Source organism: Falco punctatus, assembly GCF_963210335.1.
Source record: "Falco punctatus genome assembly, chromosome: 4".
Taxonomy (NCBI): domain Eukaryota; kingdom Metazoa; phylum Chordata; class Aves; order Falconiformes; family Falconidae; genus Falco; species Falco punctatus.
In genome coordinates this window covers 113,792,178-113,811,974 of record NC_137583.1, presented here as the reverse complement: position 1 = coordinate 113,811,974, position 19,797 = coordinate 113,792,178, and the positions used below count along the sequence as shown (strand labels likewise).

The window sequence follows — 19,797 nt, the reverse complement described above, 5'->3', positions numbered from 1 at the left end:
TAAACGACATAAAAGACCATCTACCACTGTTCAGGAACTTAAAAGTGACCCCCTTAGTGGCAACAAAGCAATGACCGAGCGTGTGATTTGTACCTGGAAGCATCCCAAAGGTTTTGCTTTTGTTTTTAAAAGGCAGGCTGTGTTTGTTCACCTATGTCCAACACTACATCCAACTAGTTCAGGAGGCAGCGTGTACAGCTCTCCAGACTTCACCTTTATTACATGAGTGGAGAACAAAGTACAGCCACAACAGAGTTGCCGATGTACAAAAGGAGCTGCAGGTCACAAAGGAAAAGGACTCTCAGCAGGAGGCAACAGTCCTCAGCAACCAGGAGAAACAGAAGACAGGCTATCATATATTTCTCTTGCTCTTTAAGTAAACTATTTGAGTGGGAGCGTTCAATTAAGAGGCAGCACGGTCTATTTGTGGAGTCATTCAGAGATGCAGTCTATGCTCACAGTAGTGCTTTCTGTATTACCGACAGCATCCTCTCGCTTTCAGCTCTGTGACGAGTTCAATACGTGGAAGACACGCAAGACCCACCAGACAAATTGGAAAATACATTTACATTTGAACCGCACAACCCCAAAGCACTAAACAATTTTTCCTGCACCGTACAGTTTAACTAGTGCACAGACAGGGCCAGCCAATAGATGAATGACTTTTGCTACATTAAAAACGACACGACTTAACAGCCCAGTAAATATTTCTGCCTTTCAAGCGTGTTAATGATCTCCAGCTTCACATCTCAAGTATTTTCTGTCCTAAGATTCCTGAACAATGCACCCTGCACACAAAGCAGGGAACAGACTAGTACTGAACCGGAGGAAACCCGACACAGTTCTGTCATGCATATCGGCATGTAAAAGGATACAGCAATTTCAGCAACCCAAGAGACAGCAGAAATGGGACGTATACACATATACTTAACTCACAGCTGAGCTTGGTCACAAGAACCTTTGAAACTTCCTCATAAACTGATAGATTCTGGGGCCTACCAAGGGCTGGCAGAATACCTCTTTGTTAAAACCACCACCGTGAAAACAAAGGAGGGAGATTTCCTTGCCTCTAGCAGACTTCAGCCATTGTTCAAGAGTGCCTTAAGAAACATATTCCTAGGCCTCATAAAAATACTCTGTGAGAAGCAAGTATCGGGCATAAACCAGGATCATTAAGGGGGGCAACATTCTCAAAAGCACTCTCCCCAGAGGGGCAGAGAATTCCCCCAAAGATTTTACAAAGCACCTAACCTGGGTCCCATTCCAGGTCTCACAACTCAATTGAATGCTGCAGACCCAGACATACTCTCGGGACATTTTCAGGCACAGAAGGATAACCACAGTTGGCACCCGCACAGCCTATGTTTGCTTGCTAAGTCAGGGCGCCTCCTCCTTCTTGGCAGAAAACAACATACTCCCTCCTAAGACGTCGGTAGATTCCCAGGTCACTTGGGGCTGTAACTCTGCAAGCTAACCAGCCTTCTCTTATTTTAAGGTGGAAATAGTTACGAGGTTCTCTTGTTACACTACCGCCATCACCAACTACATGACTCCGTCAAAAGGGTTTCTACTCAAACGAGGTGAGGAAGAATCCCCCTTCCCCAGCCCTCCACTCAGTTCTAATAGCAGTTGATTACCTTCTCCATGCAGCAAAGATGGGTCCAGCAATTCCACCATGTATTCAGTTTCAGTATCCAGCTCCAGCGTATCACCCTGGGCCAGCACATATGCCAACACAGGCAAGAAGTCATCAGCTCCAAACAGCCTCCCTGGGTCAAAGAGAACACAGGCAGCGATAGACAAATCACACCCTTTTGCCAGTTTCGGTGTTTGAAAGGAAAGTGTTATTTTGCTGCCTTTACTGACCGGGTTTGTATTACTCTAGAGCCTCTCGTTACGGATGTGCAGCAAAGAGAACATCATCGGACACTTGGTGGGCAGCGTCCAGCTTCATCTTGTACTTCTAACGAGCACAAACTGGATGACGCAGACCTTGAAGCACGCAAGGGAATTTAAAGACTGGGCTCACCTTGGTGTCAGCTCAACTGGTGAACTCACAAGAGGTAGCCATGCCAGTCTGGCCTGACCTCCACCCGCACTTCTGTCAGTGGCTAAAAGAAAATCAATGGGCATTTTCTTCATACGTGCACGGACGACGTCCCCTTTCTGGAAGGATCCAGCCACAAGTATCAGTTCCTGAGTCCGAAACCCAGCAGAGAAGCCTGTATATAAAAGCCTATTAGATTTTACATGAAAACTCTGCACATTTCCTTGATGGATCATGGTTAAAAACACCAGTGAGCAAAGCCTCACGTAACTCCCAACTAGCTGGTGAAGCATCATCAGTAACAACAGCACGCAACACACAGAGGCTCTGCTGTACCTAGGTCTGTATGTGTTCCTCTTACCGCATTTAAACTTTCTCTTTAGAAAACGCTATGTGGCTAGATCTCTGGGTCTGGCCAAACTGTGCTCATTGCAGAAGCGTGTGATGGTCACTTGAAACATCAAGATCGGGAGCCAGTTTAAACTATGGCGAAACTCCAGAGGACTGAAGGGCTGATATTGAAAGTCAGACCAGCTAAGACATACCCTCCAGGTATTACACTATTATATGGCTGAGATTACAGGACAAAGCAGGTACTGGAAACAGGTGCTGGCTCGATGCCACATTTTAAAACTTTACATGACAAAGCAAGACAACCCCAAGGAGCATTCGCTGCATCTTAGCCCAAGCCCCTCAGTACAATGGTTCACCAGAAGCCTCTCAGTACTTTTCTTTTGCATGTTGGGAATACCTTACTCAATGTGATAATACAGTATGGAGAAAAAACCAAAGTTTACATCACTTTGGGCAAAGATTCCTATATACATTTTAAAATGCAGGATTTTGCACAGAAATAAGCCAGGTCTAAGCTCCTGCCCAAATCTTGCCAAAGTGCCTGGGGGTCTTTTACAGCCTCAAGCTTTCACCATTCACCTCAAGTCTCAAAAGAAAGCAAGCATCCTGATCGGCACAGAGCCCAGCTGCAGATTCAGCGCTCGAAAGAAAACTGCCAACCACCTGCAGCAGCTTATACTTTCTTAAGAGAAAAAAATCTTCCACTACCACCAGCATTGCTTCACCTTAGCTCGTGACCTACCACGGCAGCGTATGATAAGATGTCAGGCAATAGAGCTGCACCTATGAATTCATGCTGTCCAGCACAGCGTTTTAACTGTGCCACTGACTAATCAAGCGGGTCTTAACTGGTCTGTGGTTCCATTTCACCATCTAGGTTTCAAGTCACTTTGGGACTCCTGCTACAGCGTAAAAATAGATGTTATTTCTCTTGCAAAAACACAAAGAAATTGTCCAAATGAGAACATTCAGAGGCACAGCAAACCCAAAACACTGGATCAGGGGCTGCTTTCCTCCAGTCATTAACACAGAGCCCTTGTAATTGTCATATTGCATACACACTGCTGAATTACTACAGCTAGATACTGGGTGCATCCTTTATTACGATTTCCAGGAAAATACTAATTTAGAACCAGTGTCAAATTCTAGGCTTACAGGACAGCCTTTCTGACAGCCAAATTCAAATGCCTACAGTCAAGCAAAGCTGGTGGTTGGGTTTTTTTTTGAAGCTGCTTCACAACTCTGCTTCACACTGAATTTGTAAGATGTGCTGCCAGATGCAGAGAGATCAGGAAGGAAGCAGAGAGGAAGAATCCCTCTCAAAAGGGCAAGGAGATGCTACAAGAGCTCCAGGAGGAGGAGACAAAGCTGCAGAATCAGGTGGTCTCATCTCCTCCACCAAAACACAACCCCAGGTTTAGAAAAACAATGACCTTGAACCACAAGAAGCACCATACCTGAGTTATTCTCCATAACAGTATAAATCAATTTGCAAACTCTCAGCAGCAGCATGACTTTCTTTTCAGGTGAATACATCTTCTGCGTGGTCACAGACTTTCAACATCCACATAGTCTGGTGTTGGAACAAACACGCCCAGTTCCTGAGGATTCCTCTGCCGCACCACCTGAAAGTTTTCCTTCAGTTGTTTCCAAAAACCATCTGCAGTATGAAACACTTTCAACATTGCTTCATTATGGCTCTTCAACGGCTTCAGAATGCGCTTATGCATGGCCTTCTCCAGGACAACATCTGCAACGGGAAAACACAAGTTGAGCTGTCTTCCTCCTCTAGAGCAGAGCCAGTAGTAACAACCACTCCCAAGAGACACTGTAGAGCAAGACCTACTTGCTAAGGCTTAGTTATTACAGAAGCTGAGTCTCCAGATGTTTGTCAACAAGAAAATAAAAGGCAGAACAGAATCTGTATTCCATTTTCATTTCTGACAACGTGGGAAGTACAAAAAAAACCACAAAGGCAGACTACAGATTGTCACAACAACAAAAAAAAAAAAACCCAACAAAAAAAGAAATAAACCCCAAAACAAAGCAGCAAGCAAGCAGCAGCTCCAGTTAACTTTTTCTTTTGTTGGCCAGAAGTGTCCCAGTTTTATTTTACTTTGAGCTTAGACTTTAATTCTGAAACTTGAAGCATAACACAGTCAAAACCCTAACTTTTGTCTGCTTTGGCATGAAAGCCCATCTTTTTTGCATGGTTTCCATCAGAAACTATAACTCACCCAGGGTCTCCTAAAACTTGGCTCAGCTTTAAGATCTTTATGATGCTGGACAGATGACGGGCACTAAACTATAAATGAAAACCAAGCTGCGTTTATCCAGCTTCAGATTTCATCATGCAAGCTTATATACAGCTTTGTCATCAAGTCTGAAGTTCTTTGTTTGGCAATAGTGTGCACATGGCACAGTAACCTCTCAGTTATTTTTCTTTTATTCTTGTTTTACTCAAGGTTTTCTTTAACAGTCAGTCTCCATTTCCAAGGTACAGAACACATCAACAGAGAAAGCTCTTTGGTAAATATTTTCTTTGAAAACCTTTACTTTGTAAGTGAATTTTCTCTCCCACTCAGCCTCCCGATGACAACATAGCTTACATTAATAATTAGCTTATATCCATTATTTGTACTATAGTGAACCGCCACAAGCACAATAGAAACTAAGGACCCTTCAGCCTGGCCACAGCACAAACACCCTGGCGATGGGGCAGGACGCGAGCCCAGACTAGGCAGATGTATTAGGGGAGCACAGGGACCGAGAAGAGAAAGAGGAGAGGCTGTGTCACCACTAGATCACACATTTATACAGGCTAACAGTGGACATCCCTGCTGCTAGTGGCAACTCAAATGTTTCGTTAAACCTCATGCCCTTTCCAGGTTCTTTCCCTGTTCTTACATGTTTCTCCTAGACCAGTCTCTTTTTTTCTCCCCCCGGCCTGCCCTTTTTGGGGGTGGGTTTTTTTTTAGAAATTGCAGGCTATTCCTAAGGCTTGGGATTTACACACACACACACTCCCCTCCAAATAAACATTACCTACTACTTTTGTTTTCTTGCTTTTGCTTTATGTTTTCATTTATTTTATCTTTGTGTTCAACCAATTTTCCTTTTGTGCCTTCAGACTGCTCTTTCTCATACAAACACACCCTTCACACACTCCTCACCTTACGGTGTCTTTGCTTCACATGTAGCATTTATTCTGTACTTGTCTGGCACACAATTCCCAAATGTCCAACCCTATTGGGAGCTCCCATCTCCCCTGTCCCAATTCTGCTGCGGCTTTGGTAGCTTCTCTTACTATTTTCCCCTTCCGAGATCCTGATGGAGGTGGCAAAGCCATGTCTGCTTCATTCCCAGACGCGTCAAACACATCTAGGTGCTCTCTCACGGAGCCTGCAAAAAGGTGGAAAGAGTGAATGTGAGGAGCAGCACTTGCCCTCTGATTTTCTATAGCCACCAGTAAAGGCATAACCAGTCTGACACATGGTCTTGATGGCCTGTCACACAGCGTGAAGGGCAGATCTAGCTTCCCACCAGACCAAAGCCACCAATTATACATAACAAGCGGCAACATTTCAGATGACTGATCTGGTAGAGCCACACAATCACCATTGACAGCACTACCAAACCCAGGAAAGCAGAAGCATCACCCTTCTGCACAGTGATAGAAACTGCCTCTCCCTGCTATCAGAGCCATCCTCAGGGCTCACAGGGCAGAAATATTTTTCCACCAAGAAAAATGCACAAATCTCACCCACTGGTATGTTAGCTAGCTGAATTTCTAGAGCAGGAGTCCTCAAACTACGGCCCGCGGGCCAGATACAGCCCCCCAGGGTCCTCAATCCGGCCCCCAGTATCTACAGACTCCCCCTGCCCCTGCCAGGGGTTGGGGGGGGAGGGGGCGGGGAAGGGAACCAAGCAACTGCAGATGACTGCCTGCCACTTCATCTGCACGCCGCCCCCCTGTTTAAAAAGTTTCAGGACCCCTGTTCTAGAGGGTACACATAGTTCCTTGATAGCTTCACTGATTTTTATTTTATTTTTTTTACAGTTCAGCTTGCTTCCTTTATTTATACTGCCTGTTCAGTTTTCTAAAAAAAGTGAAACGGTCAAATGCTTTGCTTGTAAGTGGAACATCTCTGCAGCTTGCATTCCAAGTGCCTATCTTATTTAAGTCAAAATTAAAGCAGTCTGTGCCACCAAGCACTGGATTAAAGAACTCTCTATGCCCACGTTAACTCCCACAGGCTTCCACTGGACATGACTAGTTAACATCAGACATCCTTCCCCTCAGCAAAGCGGGGTCATCACCACATCTGGTCACAGGAGGCTCAATAAACTGTAAAGAGTTCAGCACAGATCCCCAGAGCCCTTGGTCCAAAAACAAGGGAGCACCTAGCTTAGGATGGGACATCGGAAAACTCAGTACACTTCTCCGATCCTCTTTATAGGCTCCAGCCCGGCTGGTTCAGCTGCTGCCTGCAGCATCAGCACAGAGGGAGCTGCAGAAACCGTCCCTCCCCAGAGGCTACGGGAACTGGACGTGGCAGGCAGGGAAAACTCCTCCATAGAGCCCCAGTCCCTGGTCAGGGCCAGGCTTGTTACCTGTAGGCAAGAAGTAGAAGCCTCAAGCCTTCTGCACTCAACCCTCGCTTAGTGCAGCTCCCACAGCTTCCTGTGCAGATGAGCGTCGCAGGAGGCGTTATTTCACATTGGCAGTTTGTGACGGGCTCCAAAAGCAGTGCCTGCAAATTGCTCCGAAATGTACTTGATCACACTCCACATTTACTCTAAAAACTTAAATCTGAAGCAGCACAGAGAAACAGAGCAGATAACTCACATGGCTGTGCTCAAAGCTCTGAACAGGGTCTAAATACTTATTGCTGAAGGCTGTTCCTAATGGTTTCTGTGCCGTTAAGGCAATCGGGTAAACAAAAACAGGACAGAACATTGAGTAAAGCATCCTTCAGTGCTGTCCAGTGACTCTGTTACAGCTAATAGGAATCAAATGAAATAAAGGACATAGCCTCTCTTTGGAATCGCAGCCGTAACTGCCTTGGCTCCGTAAGGGCAGACCGAGAGAGACTGTCATTTTAATGCAGCACGTTTGCACAGAACTAGAAAATGAGGAGGTGACTAAGACATGGCAGTGTGTCTGAGGCGGTTGTTGTTCTAAAAAACAAAACAAAAAATCACAACCAAAAAAGCCCACCAAACCAAACAAAAAACCCCACCCCAAAACAACACACAGCCTTTTATTCTCCCTCGTGAATTCTTGGAATAGGCATAAGAACCACAGAGTTCTGCCCTCAAATTAAAAGTGGCAAATTCCAGCAAGTTGAAGCGGCCAACAACACAGCAAGATTGATAAACACTGGAATTATTTCTCAATGGTCAGTAAACACCCCTACGTATCCTAATTAATAGAAAACCTATAGAAACGTTTAGATTATTACTAAAGCCTGGAAGGACAGCATTTCTAGTAATCTGGGTCCTAGACCAATATTCAGTGTCAGGAGACACCTATAAGCTGTTTATCCTTTCTACTGAACTGCTGTTACTGCTGCCTTTCAGAGAAAGGTGTTTCTGGATCCGATCCCCCAAATCAATTCCCAGCTAGCAGTTTTCACTGATTAAATAAAAAAAAGTATAGGAGGGTCATCCCCCCCCAGGCAAATGAGCATCTAAGTTCTGAACTGGGGACTGATTCGTTGCATATGAACATCTCTGTATACTCCCCAAATCCAAACTGGCAACAAAAATTCTTGTTTGCTTCGGCATATGCAAAGTGTTTTCAGCTGTCCTCCCAGGTTGCTTAATACTCTTCAAGCCAAAACAGACACTCTTCGGGTTTTGTGGGAGTGGGGTTTTTTTGTTTGTTTTGCTTTTTAACTGAGCATCATTTGAGCTGAGCACCATGTAGTGTTCCTGAAGTGATACTTATCAATCATTAGCCTCTAGCCTCAAAATGGGAACAGGAAGTGATCTGATAAATGAATTGTAAAGGCAAACCAGCTCGTTTCGTCATGACTTGTGGATGCATCTGTATCCTGTGCTGACGTGCTATTTTGTTTTGCCACAAACCCCACAAGTCTGCATCTGGAAAGGACAACGTATTAGTCATCACCACTGTCCTTACACAGCCTCTTTACAGCCTCACTGCCTGAAACTGCAGGCGTGCTCTTGCCTTTTCCTGGCTTCAGTTTACCTGTTACCCACTACTGTTGCTCCACGGAGATTACCTGTCAAACTTCAGATTTACATACAAGCCCTGATCATCACCTACGACAGAAAAACCATCCATCCATAAAAGAAGGCTCAGTAAGAGACTGAACGAGCCTGGGAACCACCACAAAAAGGCACAGTCCTGTAAAGTAACGTTGCCTGGGAGGCTGAAAGCAGAAGGCTGCTTTAGAACACCACGGTGTGTGGTGTGTATGTGCAGAATACACGACTACGCTGCATTTGCTTTCTTATAGCTCTTCCTAATGTCTTGCACATGTATAGACTGGCATGACTGATACAGATCTATTTCAAGACACCTCATGTCAGGATGGCCAGGTGTCCAGCTCTTGGTGGACATCTACAGTGACACATGCCTCACCCCTTGTGCAGACAAGGGCATCTCCTCCAAAGAAGCAAGGCTCGAAAATCAAGACCTCACACAACCTATATGCCTTGATAATCTGCACAACCCTGAAAAGAAAGGTAGGACTGAGGCAGGTGATGGATAGGTGGTGGTGCCAGGAGCTAAACAACTAGGGAAGACAGGTCTCCGGGTAAACCTCCTCCCATTTTACCCGCCTAAAGCATGCCAATGAATGACAGAACTATCTGTGCTAGGTCTGGTTTGCTTTGTTCAGCTGTGGGTTAATTAAAACTCACGTTATGGCAGTGTGGTAAATACCTATCTTTTCTTAAAGAAGAGGTAATAAAGGACCATGGAATAAGTCACAAAGCAAATCAAAGGGATGCCTGGGAAAGGGAGAACCAAATCCTCTGCTCGGCACTTTTACCGCTTGTTTCTTACTTGCCCTATCTGCCTGCTCCTATAGCGAAAGGAGCAGTGGTGAGGGACACAGTGGTTGGCCTCGACTCAATATGAAAAGATACTAGGATGAACCACAGGGTAAGGGAATGGGACACCAAAACAAATGTACAAGCACCTAAAAAGTAACGCAGCACTAGAAAACAGTCACAATTTTTTTTCCCCCAAGAGCCAGTAGTGTCATACCATTCTAATTCCTTTAAGAGGATAACTGGATCAGCGAAGTAGAGGGAAGTAGGGGATGGGCTGTATCCTAACCTTTTTAAAGCCTAAAACCCTATTCCATGCAAATGTCCTATAAGCAAACAAGGGAAATCCTGTCATGCTGTAATTACCATAAGGTGGGTGGCTTGAACGGGTGTATAAAATACTGCACTTGGAGCCCAAGACAGGTATTTGCACAGGGGTCAGCCATGATGTCAGAGCAGAGACTTTACATACAAAATCTGCACATGACATCACAGCACGGGTGGAAGAAGGGCAGCCCCAGTCCTTCGCAGACCAGGTTTAATTAATAAGTGAGAAACGGGCCTAAAGCTAACGTGATAAAATCTCATGAGAACAAAAGTAAAACATTGCCTCTCAGCAAGAGGAATACAAAAGCAAAAGCGCTGCTCAAAGCAGCCTCCCCGGAGCAGCTGGCAGAGTGACTCAGCGGGGGACAGGCTGCGCCCCTGCACACCGCAGCTCTGCCCGCCCGCAGACCCCAGCCCCTGCCACAGGGCATGGCCTGCCAGCCAGGGACCAGCACAGCCTCTCCAAGCCTCCTGCAACACCCAACGTTTAAGAATCCATTACAGATGAGACATACCAAAGCAAAGAACAGACAGTATTGTTTAGGCACCTTCCCACACAACCAGTTAATACCTTATGGCCAAATTATTGAAGCAGCCAGTCGTTTCTTGGGCTGGGCCCAGGCTTGGGCATTGAGAGCGAAGCTGTTCAGGTGTCCACCCTGCCTGGTAGAACAGCGACAGTTGGCTTGATTCCCTTCTCTTCACAGACAAGATGATGCAGTATTACCGTTAGATTGCAACACTACCAGAATCATTCCCGGTTTGTGTTGAAGTACAACAGTAAGTGTTATGACACACAACATGTTAAAAAAGCAGAGGAGAGGTTTACGTATAGCCAAGGACCACTTACTCCAACTTGTAACTAAACTGATAAATCAACTGAAATATATTTATCAGGTAAGCATTAACACACACAAAGTAAACGCAGTAAGGTGATAGTTTAGGCTTAAAGTTCAAGTCAGTGGAGCTTTCCCTGGAAAGAGGCTCATTCCTCTAACCAGCTTGTCCCATTTGTCAGCCTACCAGGATTTAAAGATTGGGCAGCAAACTCAAAAACAGATAAGCCAGCATTGTAGCCAATTACAATTAATTTAATACAATGACTACTGCAAACAATTTAATCTAACACAGTCTGTTGCCTTCACAGGCACGCGGTGACCTGGCTCAGGAACGGCACGGCAGCCGACCCCTGGCCGCGCGGTCCATCAGCTCACAGACACCAATGTGGTGGATGGCAAATGGTGTTTATTGCTGGACGCGACACTATATAGCCTAGGTTTACAATGTCACTTCCGTCTGCTTACATCATAAACTAAAAGCTGTTGGCTACCTGGAGGGGGGCCCTGTGTTTCCATACAGCACGAGATCTTCCGGCCGCCAGGCCCTACCTAGCAACATTTCCCCACCCCACCCCCCACCCCCCCCCCCCCCGCTTAACCCAACAGGCTAAAATAGTAAAAATATTTCTAAAAAAGAGTACAAAGATAAGGCACACTGAGCAATTGGCACTTGGGAAGCGACTGGGGGTAATGGAGTGTAGCTTGGGATATTTGGGGAGAGCCAGGGAGAATCGGGGGAAATACTGATCAAGTACATTTTTAAAGCAGTTGTTGGTGTTCTACAAACATGATGTTGACCCTTTCTAGCCGGCTCTGGACAAAGGACACAAGCCTGTTTAATATACAGGGTCCGAAGATCAGTGTCAGCAGGATTATTGCAATCGGACCTACCAAGGTGGATATCAGGGTGGCTAGCCACAGAGATTGGTTAAACCATGATTCAAACCACCCTTGTTGGGCTCCCCTGTCTCTTTTTCTTTGAGCCAATCTCTCTCTCAATTTGGCCACCGAGTCCCTAACTACTCCGGTGTGGTCCGCATAGAAGCAACATTCCTCTTTCAAGGCGGCACAGAGGCCTCCTTGTTGCATAAACAGGAGGTCTAATCCCCGTCTATTCTGCAAAACAACCTCTGATAGCAAGGAGAGGGATTACTCCAAAAAGGTAATGGATTTCTCGATTTTTTGTAGGTCTTCATCGATGGCAGCTTGCAGTTGAGGCAGGCCTCGTCACTGGGTCACTAGGGAGGTCACTCCCGTGGCCGTGCCAGCTGCTCCCAAACCAAGCAGCTTTGCTATTGTTACAGCTGTCAGTACTTCTCTTTTTTGAAGCCTGCTATTGGCTTCTCCCCAGTAGCGGTACATTTCTTCTTCTGGATGGTATAGGATCCTAGGAACAATCAGAATTTGTACACAAAAGTCAGCAGAATCGTCAAAAATTTTGAGGGACACACGGGGAGTTACTCCTGATCGATGGCAGATCCACATTCCGGGTGCGGATGGGATCACCCATTTACGGGTCTTGTCAACCGCAATGGTTCTTGCGCAGACAGCATTATCCCAGCTTGCTAGGGCGACATTACCAATACATACGCCCAGGCCCCTGACTTGGTTCAAGGTAACTCCTTTCCATGGTGTGTCCCACCTACACTGGGTTGGACTGCTGTCTGATGAATAATCAAAGGAAGCATCAAGGGCAATGCCCTCGTAGAAGGGGGGATACACGTCATAACAAAACCAACAGGAATTCATGAGATCCGGGTTTGACTGATTCAGCGACCGAAAGGTGGCATCTAACACGCTAAAAAATGGCTTGTCGGGTAAATGGTGAAGGTTCATGTTAGGTTGGCTTGAGGGAACTATCTGCTTGGTTAGTAAGGGATCGGCTGGGGCGGGCATGGCAGTCTGCAAGTTTTCTTTTCTTTGCTGGTTATCACTTTTGATCACGACGTTGGGGCCAATCGCTGTTCTGCTTTTTACTTCCTGTTTTTTAATAAAAAACAGTCCCCCCCTATCTGTGCCGGGTTGCCAGTAACTAACGCCCCAAGTTTTGCCGATGGTCCATCCTAGGTCGTTTTCATTGGTTACGTTTAAGAAAATATGTTGGCAGTCACATTTCCCTCGGCATACTGTCCTTCCCATCCCACTTGGTCTCCTAGGGGTGCAGCCTATTGGTCCCCAACTGGTTTTAAGAAACGGGTCTGGTTTCGCTACCTTCCAGCCAGATGCGATGGTTTCACAGCCCCAGCGAGAACAGTAATACTGATTAGGGACGTTACAGTAAGATTTGCCGGGGTTAGAGCTGGGACACATATAATACATTATAGTGTTCGAACAGGGGGTTGAGAGGATTAGATCACAGAGATATACTTGAAAACTAGGGGATCCCGGGGTAACTATCCTTTGCAGTATCTTTTGGTCCTCCCATCTTGCCAGTACCCATTCCCACGGCTGATGTTCATACAAGCCGCTAGACGGCGTTATGAACCCCAAAATTGAGATCACACAAAAACATCGCAGCCCCGCCTTGCGGGAGCTGTTTCGCCGTTGTCTGGACTCCGCCGGTGCAGAGCTCTCAGATGCGGACAGGCCGCTTGCCGACTCGTCGTCTTCTCTTGTCACCAGGGTATACTGGTTACGGGGGTGTCCGATGATCTGGTCCTGCAGATAAAAACTCACAGTTTTCATTAGTTTTATTTTGATGGTCTGGCTTGATAGACTTAAGTGGACACCATTTGATTCTGCTATCTTTTCTGACCGCAGCATACCCTTGCCCTGTCAGAACTAATTTCCACCCTTGTTCCCACTCTCCTAGCTCATTTCTGATCATGACGTACGGACCTTCTTCTAGCGCTCGAGTGGCCCAGTGCTTCTGGGCAGGGCTATTCACCTCGTCTCCCCTGGGGAACTGGTTTAAAGCTAACAGGGCTGTTGCTAATAAGTGTGCCTGGTCCCTTGAGGGAATGACGTTGGTAAAACCTTCTGTTTTTGCTAATACCTCTAATTTAGATTTCAGAGTTTGATTTGCCCATTCGACTATGGCTTGTCCTGTACTATTATATGGGATACCGTGTATCAGAGTAATACCCCATTTCAGAGCGAACGCCTGGACTGATTTAGACACAAAATTTGGGCTGTTGTCCATTTTGATCTGATTAAGGATGCCAAGCCACGCCATGGCTGTTAGCCAATGTTGGATGGTTGCCTTTGCGTCGGTCTTAAGGTGTTGTGTCGCTACGATCACCCCGCTATATGTGTCTACAGTTACTGCTAGCCATGCTCGAGGTTTTAGCAATTGGCAGAGCGTAAAATCTGTCTGCCACACCTCAGAGGCTTTAAGACCTCTGGGGTTGACTCTGCTAGACCACAATGGTGCTTTTTGACAGTGGGGACATGTAGCTACTATATGTTTCGCGTCAGTGGCCGAGATCCCACATCTCTTTGCTAGCGCTTTAGCTCCGATGTGGAGGGACTCATGTAATTGGCGGGCATCTTTCAGTGTCCACAACCCTTTTGCAGCGGCATCTGCTTTGTCGTTGCCGATTTGGAAGAACCCTTTGATTGGGTTATGGCTGTTGACATGGATAACCGATATAGTGCCCTTTCGGGAAAAAAGTGCTTCTTCTAGCATCAGAGCTATTGTGGATGTTGACACGCCGGGCCCTGACATGGCTAAGCAAAGCTTGGCCACAAACATTGAATCAGTTACTATGTTGAGATGTTCTGTTGGGAACAGACCGCATGCCAGCACTACAGCTGCTGCTTCCAGCTGTTGGACGGAGATCGCACGATCGGTCATTTTGACACAGTGCCATTCTCCTCCCGACTGCCATACTGCTGCCGCAGTTGAGGTCGCTGAGGATGCGTCTGTGAAGACCATTGGTCCCTGTTGGGGCCGGTCCATGATTTTCCGCGGGAGGTCGACGTCGACAATAGCTAGCATTTGAGTCCAGGGGGGCTTTGTGGCATACCGGACTTCCCCCCCAAATCTGGCGAGGGCTATAGCTAGATATTCTGACATTGCCACTGATTGTGTTGGGAGCTGTTTGCGAAAGGGTAGGTATATTCTGGCTGGCTCAATGCCCAGATGCCTTAGGGCGAGTTTCCTGCCTTTCATGATGAGGTTACCGAGGCACTCGACTCCTGGAGAGAAAGCGCGTGACGTTTTTCCCAGGACTATCCATTGTATTGGCTGAGCTTTTTCAGGAGGGCCTTGGGCCAGCGCTCCTACCCTCCCCCCTTCCGTGAAATGCACATACAGGTCGAGTGGCATAGCTGGGTTCCACCTGGCGAGCGTGTTTGATGACACCTGTTGTTCGATAAAGTCGAGACAGTTTACTGCCTCTGTCGTCAGAGTTTTTTGTTCCCATGGGTGTTTCCCTTTCAAAGGATCGTACAGGGGGGCCATGATTTCGGGAGGGATCAGGACAACATTGCGGAGCCATTGCAAAGACCCCACTAACTGTTGCATATCATGGAGTGTTTTAACGGCTCGACGGATTTTTATTTGAGGAGGTGTTATATAAGAACTTGTGATTCCCATTCCCAAGAAACTGACACAGGGTCCTCTTTTAATTTTTGCACTCGTGATTTCAAACCCGTTTGTCTTGAGGGTTTCTGAAATGATTGTCACCAGGTGGTCTACCTGATTGCCTGATGGTGCGGCAATCAGGATATCATCCATATATTGAATGATAGTCGCAGTCGGGTCACTGCGCCGAACCGGTGCCAGTGCTCGATCCACTGTGATTTGACAGATAGTGGGTGAATTGATCATTCCTTGGGGCAGCACTTTCCACTGGAAGCGCAAGTTGGGGCGTTGACTGTTTGGAAACACTACAGAAAAAGCAAACCGCTCCTTGTCCGCCTCATGCAGAGGTATTGAGAAAAAACAATCTTTAATATCAAGGACAGCACAAGGTTGTCCCTCCGGAACCATGGAGTTCATGGGCAACAGTGTTTGAACGGGACCCATTGGTTGGATTTTTTTGTTTACCTCACGCAGGTCGTGGAGGAGACGAAACCCCTCGCCTGCTCGTTTGGGTATTACAAAGACTGGGGTGTTCCATGGACTAGTGGAAGGCTCTATATGACCTCGTTGCAGTTCGCGGTCAACTAACTCAAGAAGGGCATCCATTCGAGGCTTTGACAGGGGCCACTGCTCGACCCAGACTGGGTCAGACGATTTCCATGTCAGTCTGATCGGTGGGAGTGGGTGTACGGCAGTGGCCCTTACTGTAAATTTGTCACTCTGTCTTTTAATAAGGCTAGGGTGTCCCTTCCCAACAGGGGTGGGACTCCTGACATGACGTATGGGAAGAGGGTAATGGTCTTTTCTGGTCCCTTTTCTGTGTGGAGCGTGATTGCTACCACGTGAGCACTTTTCCGAGCTCAGGTTAATCCCCCGACTCCACCCACCATGGAGGCGTCTTCCAATTTCCAAGGTGGGGGCCAGCTCATTTCAGGAATGACTGTAACATCTGCTCCGGTATCAAACAAAAAGGGGATACTGATGGTGGTACCATTTAGGGAATTATGGAGGGAACAAATCCTCCACACCACTGGCGGGTTGTCACACCTTACTGCCAGGGCCACCCAGGGGTCTCGCCCCCACCGGGCGGTCCCTGCTGTCCCTGGGACGGAGGCCAGGTTTGTGGGGTCGTTGGCTGGGCCATAAAGTTGGTTGCTTCCTGCAGGGGCAACGGGTTCGGGAGTGACCCCCCCCTGTCTGGGGTTGGTGTAATGGGGCCGCCTGACATCCCAAGTGGGAGAGGGCTGTGTGCGGCCCAGGGGCCCCCTCCCCTTCCCGTTTCCCTGCTTTTTAAGTCTGCATTCCTTCGCGAGGTGCCCTCTCTTTCCACAGGCCCAACATGGTCCTTTAGATCGGTTTTGCGGGGGGAGTGCTGTTGGCGGGTCTCCTGATTGGGGGCAATTAATCATCGCATGGCCTGGTTGGCCACATTTGGGGCATATCATCACATTAGCCAGTGCACGAACGGCCACTTGGATTGGGGCCAGGTGTTCCTCGCTCACTACATGTTTAATCATGTCTGCGAGACTTGACCCAGGTGGCAGCGATCGCAGGATTTCCTTGGGTTTTAGATTAGACTGTTGCCGCAAACAGTCTGCGACAACCGGGCCTTTTGCCTCTGGGGGCAGGGTCGAGGAATCGACTGCTGCTTGGAGGCGATCTACAAACTGTGTGAAACTCTCGCTTTCTTTTTGTTTTATTGTGGACCATGGCGATGGCTTGGCAACAACTCTAGAGGTTGTGCGAATAGCCTCTCTAGCTGCACGGGTGGTTGCCATAACTTCATGGGCCCGCAGGCCCTGGGCTTGTGCTTGGGGGGTAATCATTGTTGGGTCTGTACCCATCAACCGCTGTAGGCTGGAGCCGTGTAGCGGATGATCCGCTCCGGTTACTCAGGCTAACTGCCTCGCACAGTTCTCCTCCCATTCTTGTTTAAACACAATCATCCCTGCCCCGTCAAAAATCAACCTACAGGTCTGTTTTATATTGAACGGGAGCAAATCATCTCCCCCAAAAACTCCATCTATGAGGGTGGAGACCATGGCCGAATTGAGTCCTTTGCCCGCGATTGCTTTAACAATCGCTTGTATATCCTTAGGGCTTAAGGGCGAGTGAACCCTCTGTCCCCCGTCCGTCACTCGGACCGGGAATGCTAGTGCGTCCGATGGGGCCCAATCGGCACATGCAATTTGTATTTTTCTCCAATCAGTGAGAGTAATTTCTGTCCCCTTAGGTTTTTCTTTCCCCGTGAGTGGTGATATTTTGGTCTTTGTATTTGCAAGCCAAGTCTCCCATGCAGAGTCTGAGTCGGAGTCAGAGTCCGACTGACTGCTCTCTTCCGGGTGTTGGTGGTATGTGGTCGGGCTTCGGCCCCTCCCCTTTCTTGTGTAATTGGACGGTTCTTTCCCTTTTTGCCCGCCCTGCCTTCCGCTTGGGGAGGCGCCTGCCTTATAAGGATGGTTTTGGGGAGGGTCATTCTGATTAGCTTTCTGCCCCTCGCTCGTGATCTTTTCCCTTTTTTGGTCATGCCAATCACTCTTTTCCTTCCCATTCTCCTCCCCCTCTCCTCTGTGTGCGCCTGTTAACTCTAGCGCTCCCTCCCTGCTCCCGCCGGGGGTGGTCTCGCCCCGCCCTTCTTCTTGCTGCTCGGCGCCATCTTGGGGCACATATGGTGGTGGTTCAATCCGTGTATTTTCAGCCTCGGCTTTCGCCTCAGCACCCCTGGCCTCTGCCGCCAGTTTGCCCCAAAAGGAGTTCGCCGAGGAGTCTGTGGGCGAGCTGAAGATGTTAGAGTCTTTCGGACGCTGAGTGGGCGCGTCACTTTTCTGTCGGCTTTGAGGGTCGACGGAACCCTCCTCAGCCGGGGGGCGTGAGGTTTGCGTAGCCGCCCCAATTCCCACCCGCGGGGTGGTTAACAGACAATCCCTGGCAGCTTTCCAGGTCTCCTGCTCGTGTCTAGCTTTTTGGAGAGCCTGGACGACTTTCCCCCACGCTTTCAGATTTTTCCCACTACCAGTAGACATCGTTTCATCGCATAAAGCGCGGGAACATTTGTCCCACACATCTGGGTGGAGTATATCCACCGGCTGGTCAATGGCCCCCAGCTCCAAAAGTCTCATGACTGCGAGAGTAAAATCTTTGGGCTTACAGTCAATACCCCACTGCTTATGCAGCTGTAATACGACCTTCGCAAGAGCTTCCATCCTCTTGGCTGGTCCGGGAGCGTCCTCCCCGCCGGGCTGGTCCTGCCGCTCCGGCCGCCGTTCACCCAACTCCAGGTGATTGTTCCCGGGTTTCGGCACCACTTGTTGCCTTCACAGGCACGCGGTGACCTGGTTCAGGAACGGCACGGCGGCCGACCCCTGGCCGCGCGGTCCATCAGCTCACAGACACCAATGTGGTGGATGGCAAATGGCGTTTATTGCTGAACGACGTGACACTATATAGCCTAGGTTTACAATGTCACTTCCGTCTGCTTACATCATAAACCAAAAGCTGTTGGCTACCTGGAGGGGGGCCCTGTGTTTCCGTACAGTGCGAGATCTTCCGGCCGCCAGGCCCTACCTAGCAACAAGGCTCTTAGCCCTTGGTGCCTGTTTTCTAGTGGAAACATAGAAAGCACCCCAGATTTATCGCCTGTTGCAGTGGCTCTATGGTTTCAGGCCTCACAAAATTAAAAAGTCTCCCTACCACAAACCCTAGGAAAAAAAGGGTGGGCAGGGAATGCAAACAGTAGCAATGCCTGAACTACCATACAAAACTGCAGCTAAAATTTTCTTAGGAGGTATCTAGGACCTAATCTCCCTGGCCTTTTTGAGTCAAAAGGGCCAGCTCAATGGGCCAGCATACATAAAAATGTGCAGTCCCTCCAGACTACACCTTTGTAAAATGACTGCAGCAAGGACACTCCCAGTAAGTTGAACAATCGTTTACATTTTAGCGCTGTTTATGCTCTGAACAGTCAGAAATGTTCAGAATTCAGGCAGGAGCTCACTAGGTTCCTTCTCAGTCAAAGGAAAGATTGGACGAGATATATATATATATCTTGTCTAATCACACACACATGAAGTCTGAAAGTCAGAGCACTGGTAATTCACTGTCCTTCCAGCCAAATCCATCAGGCACAGGTCACCTACTATCCTATCCTGCTACTCCAGGATAGGAATAAAATAGCAAACTTAAGTTCTGACTATGACCCAAGAATCTTTCTTTCTGTTCTTTCTAGACAGCAGGCCATGAAAACACTTATCCCAATCCAAAAAAATGCAACAAATCAGCAAAAGGTAGTTAGAAGCAAATAAAAATCATGCCCATCTCTTTAGAGAAATAGCCTGCCAGAGGAAGAAGCTTTAAATATACTTAACAGTTGTCCAGCAGAACAATAGAGATGTGAACTGAAAATACATTCCAGTAGGCACATCTTCCTTTCTGCTTCCAGTGTAATCCCACTAGAATACAGATTATTCCACACTGCAGCATCTAACACAGTTTATCAAAGGAACATTTGAATTCAGCCTCTCAGAGATACCAGCTTAGTGTTAATGAGAGCCCATTTAGATAAAGAGCAGCAATACTGGGTGAGACAAGAGGTCTCTTCAATACTTCAAACCACATAAATTCCCTCTGTCACTGGCGGAGTTATCTCTCCCCACAGGGACACCAGCTGTCACAGGCTT

The 19,797-nt window shown here is 47.6% G+C and overlaps 1 protein-coding gene across 1 annotated transcript; it reads right to left on the bottom strand.

The window, feature by feature from the left end:
• Window positions 1-11,200: 11,200 nt before the first annotated feature.
• On the bottom strand, window positions 11,201-18,232 carry LOC308063078 (uncharacterized protein). The gene is made up of 2 exons (XM_080385534.1): window positions 16,849-18,232; window positions 11,201-12,495 (listed from the first exon to the last, which is right to left on the bottom strand). The coding sequence occupies exon 1, from the start codon at window positions 18,142-18,144 to the stop codon at window positions 17,014-17,016; it is 1,131 nt and encodes a 376-aa protein (XP_080241660.1). The 5' UTR covers window positions 18,145-18,232; the 3' UTR covers window positions 11,201-12,495; window positions 16,849-17,013.
• Window positions 18,233-19,797: the final 1,565 nt, after the last annotated feature.

Excerpts from the sequence above, each read along its gene's own strand:
- LOC308063078 (XM_080385534.1), bottom strand. The coding sequence starts at position 18,144 with ATGTCTACTGGTAGTGGGAAAAATCTGAAAGCGTGGGGGAAAGTCGTC.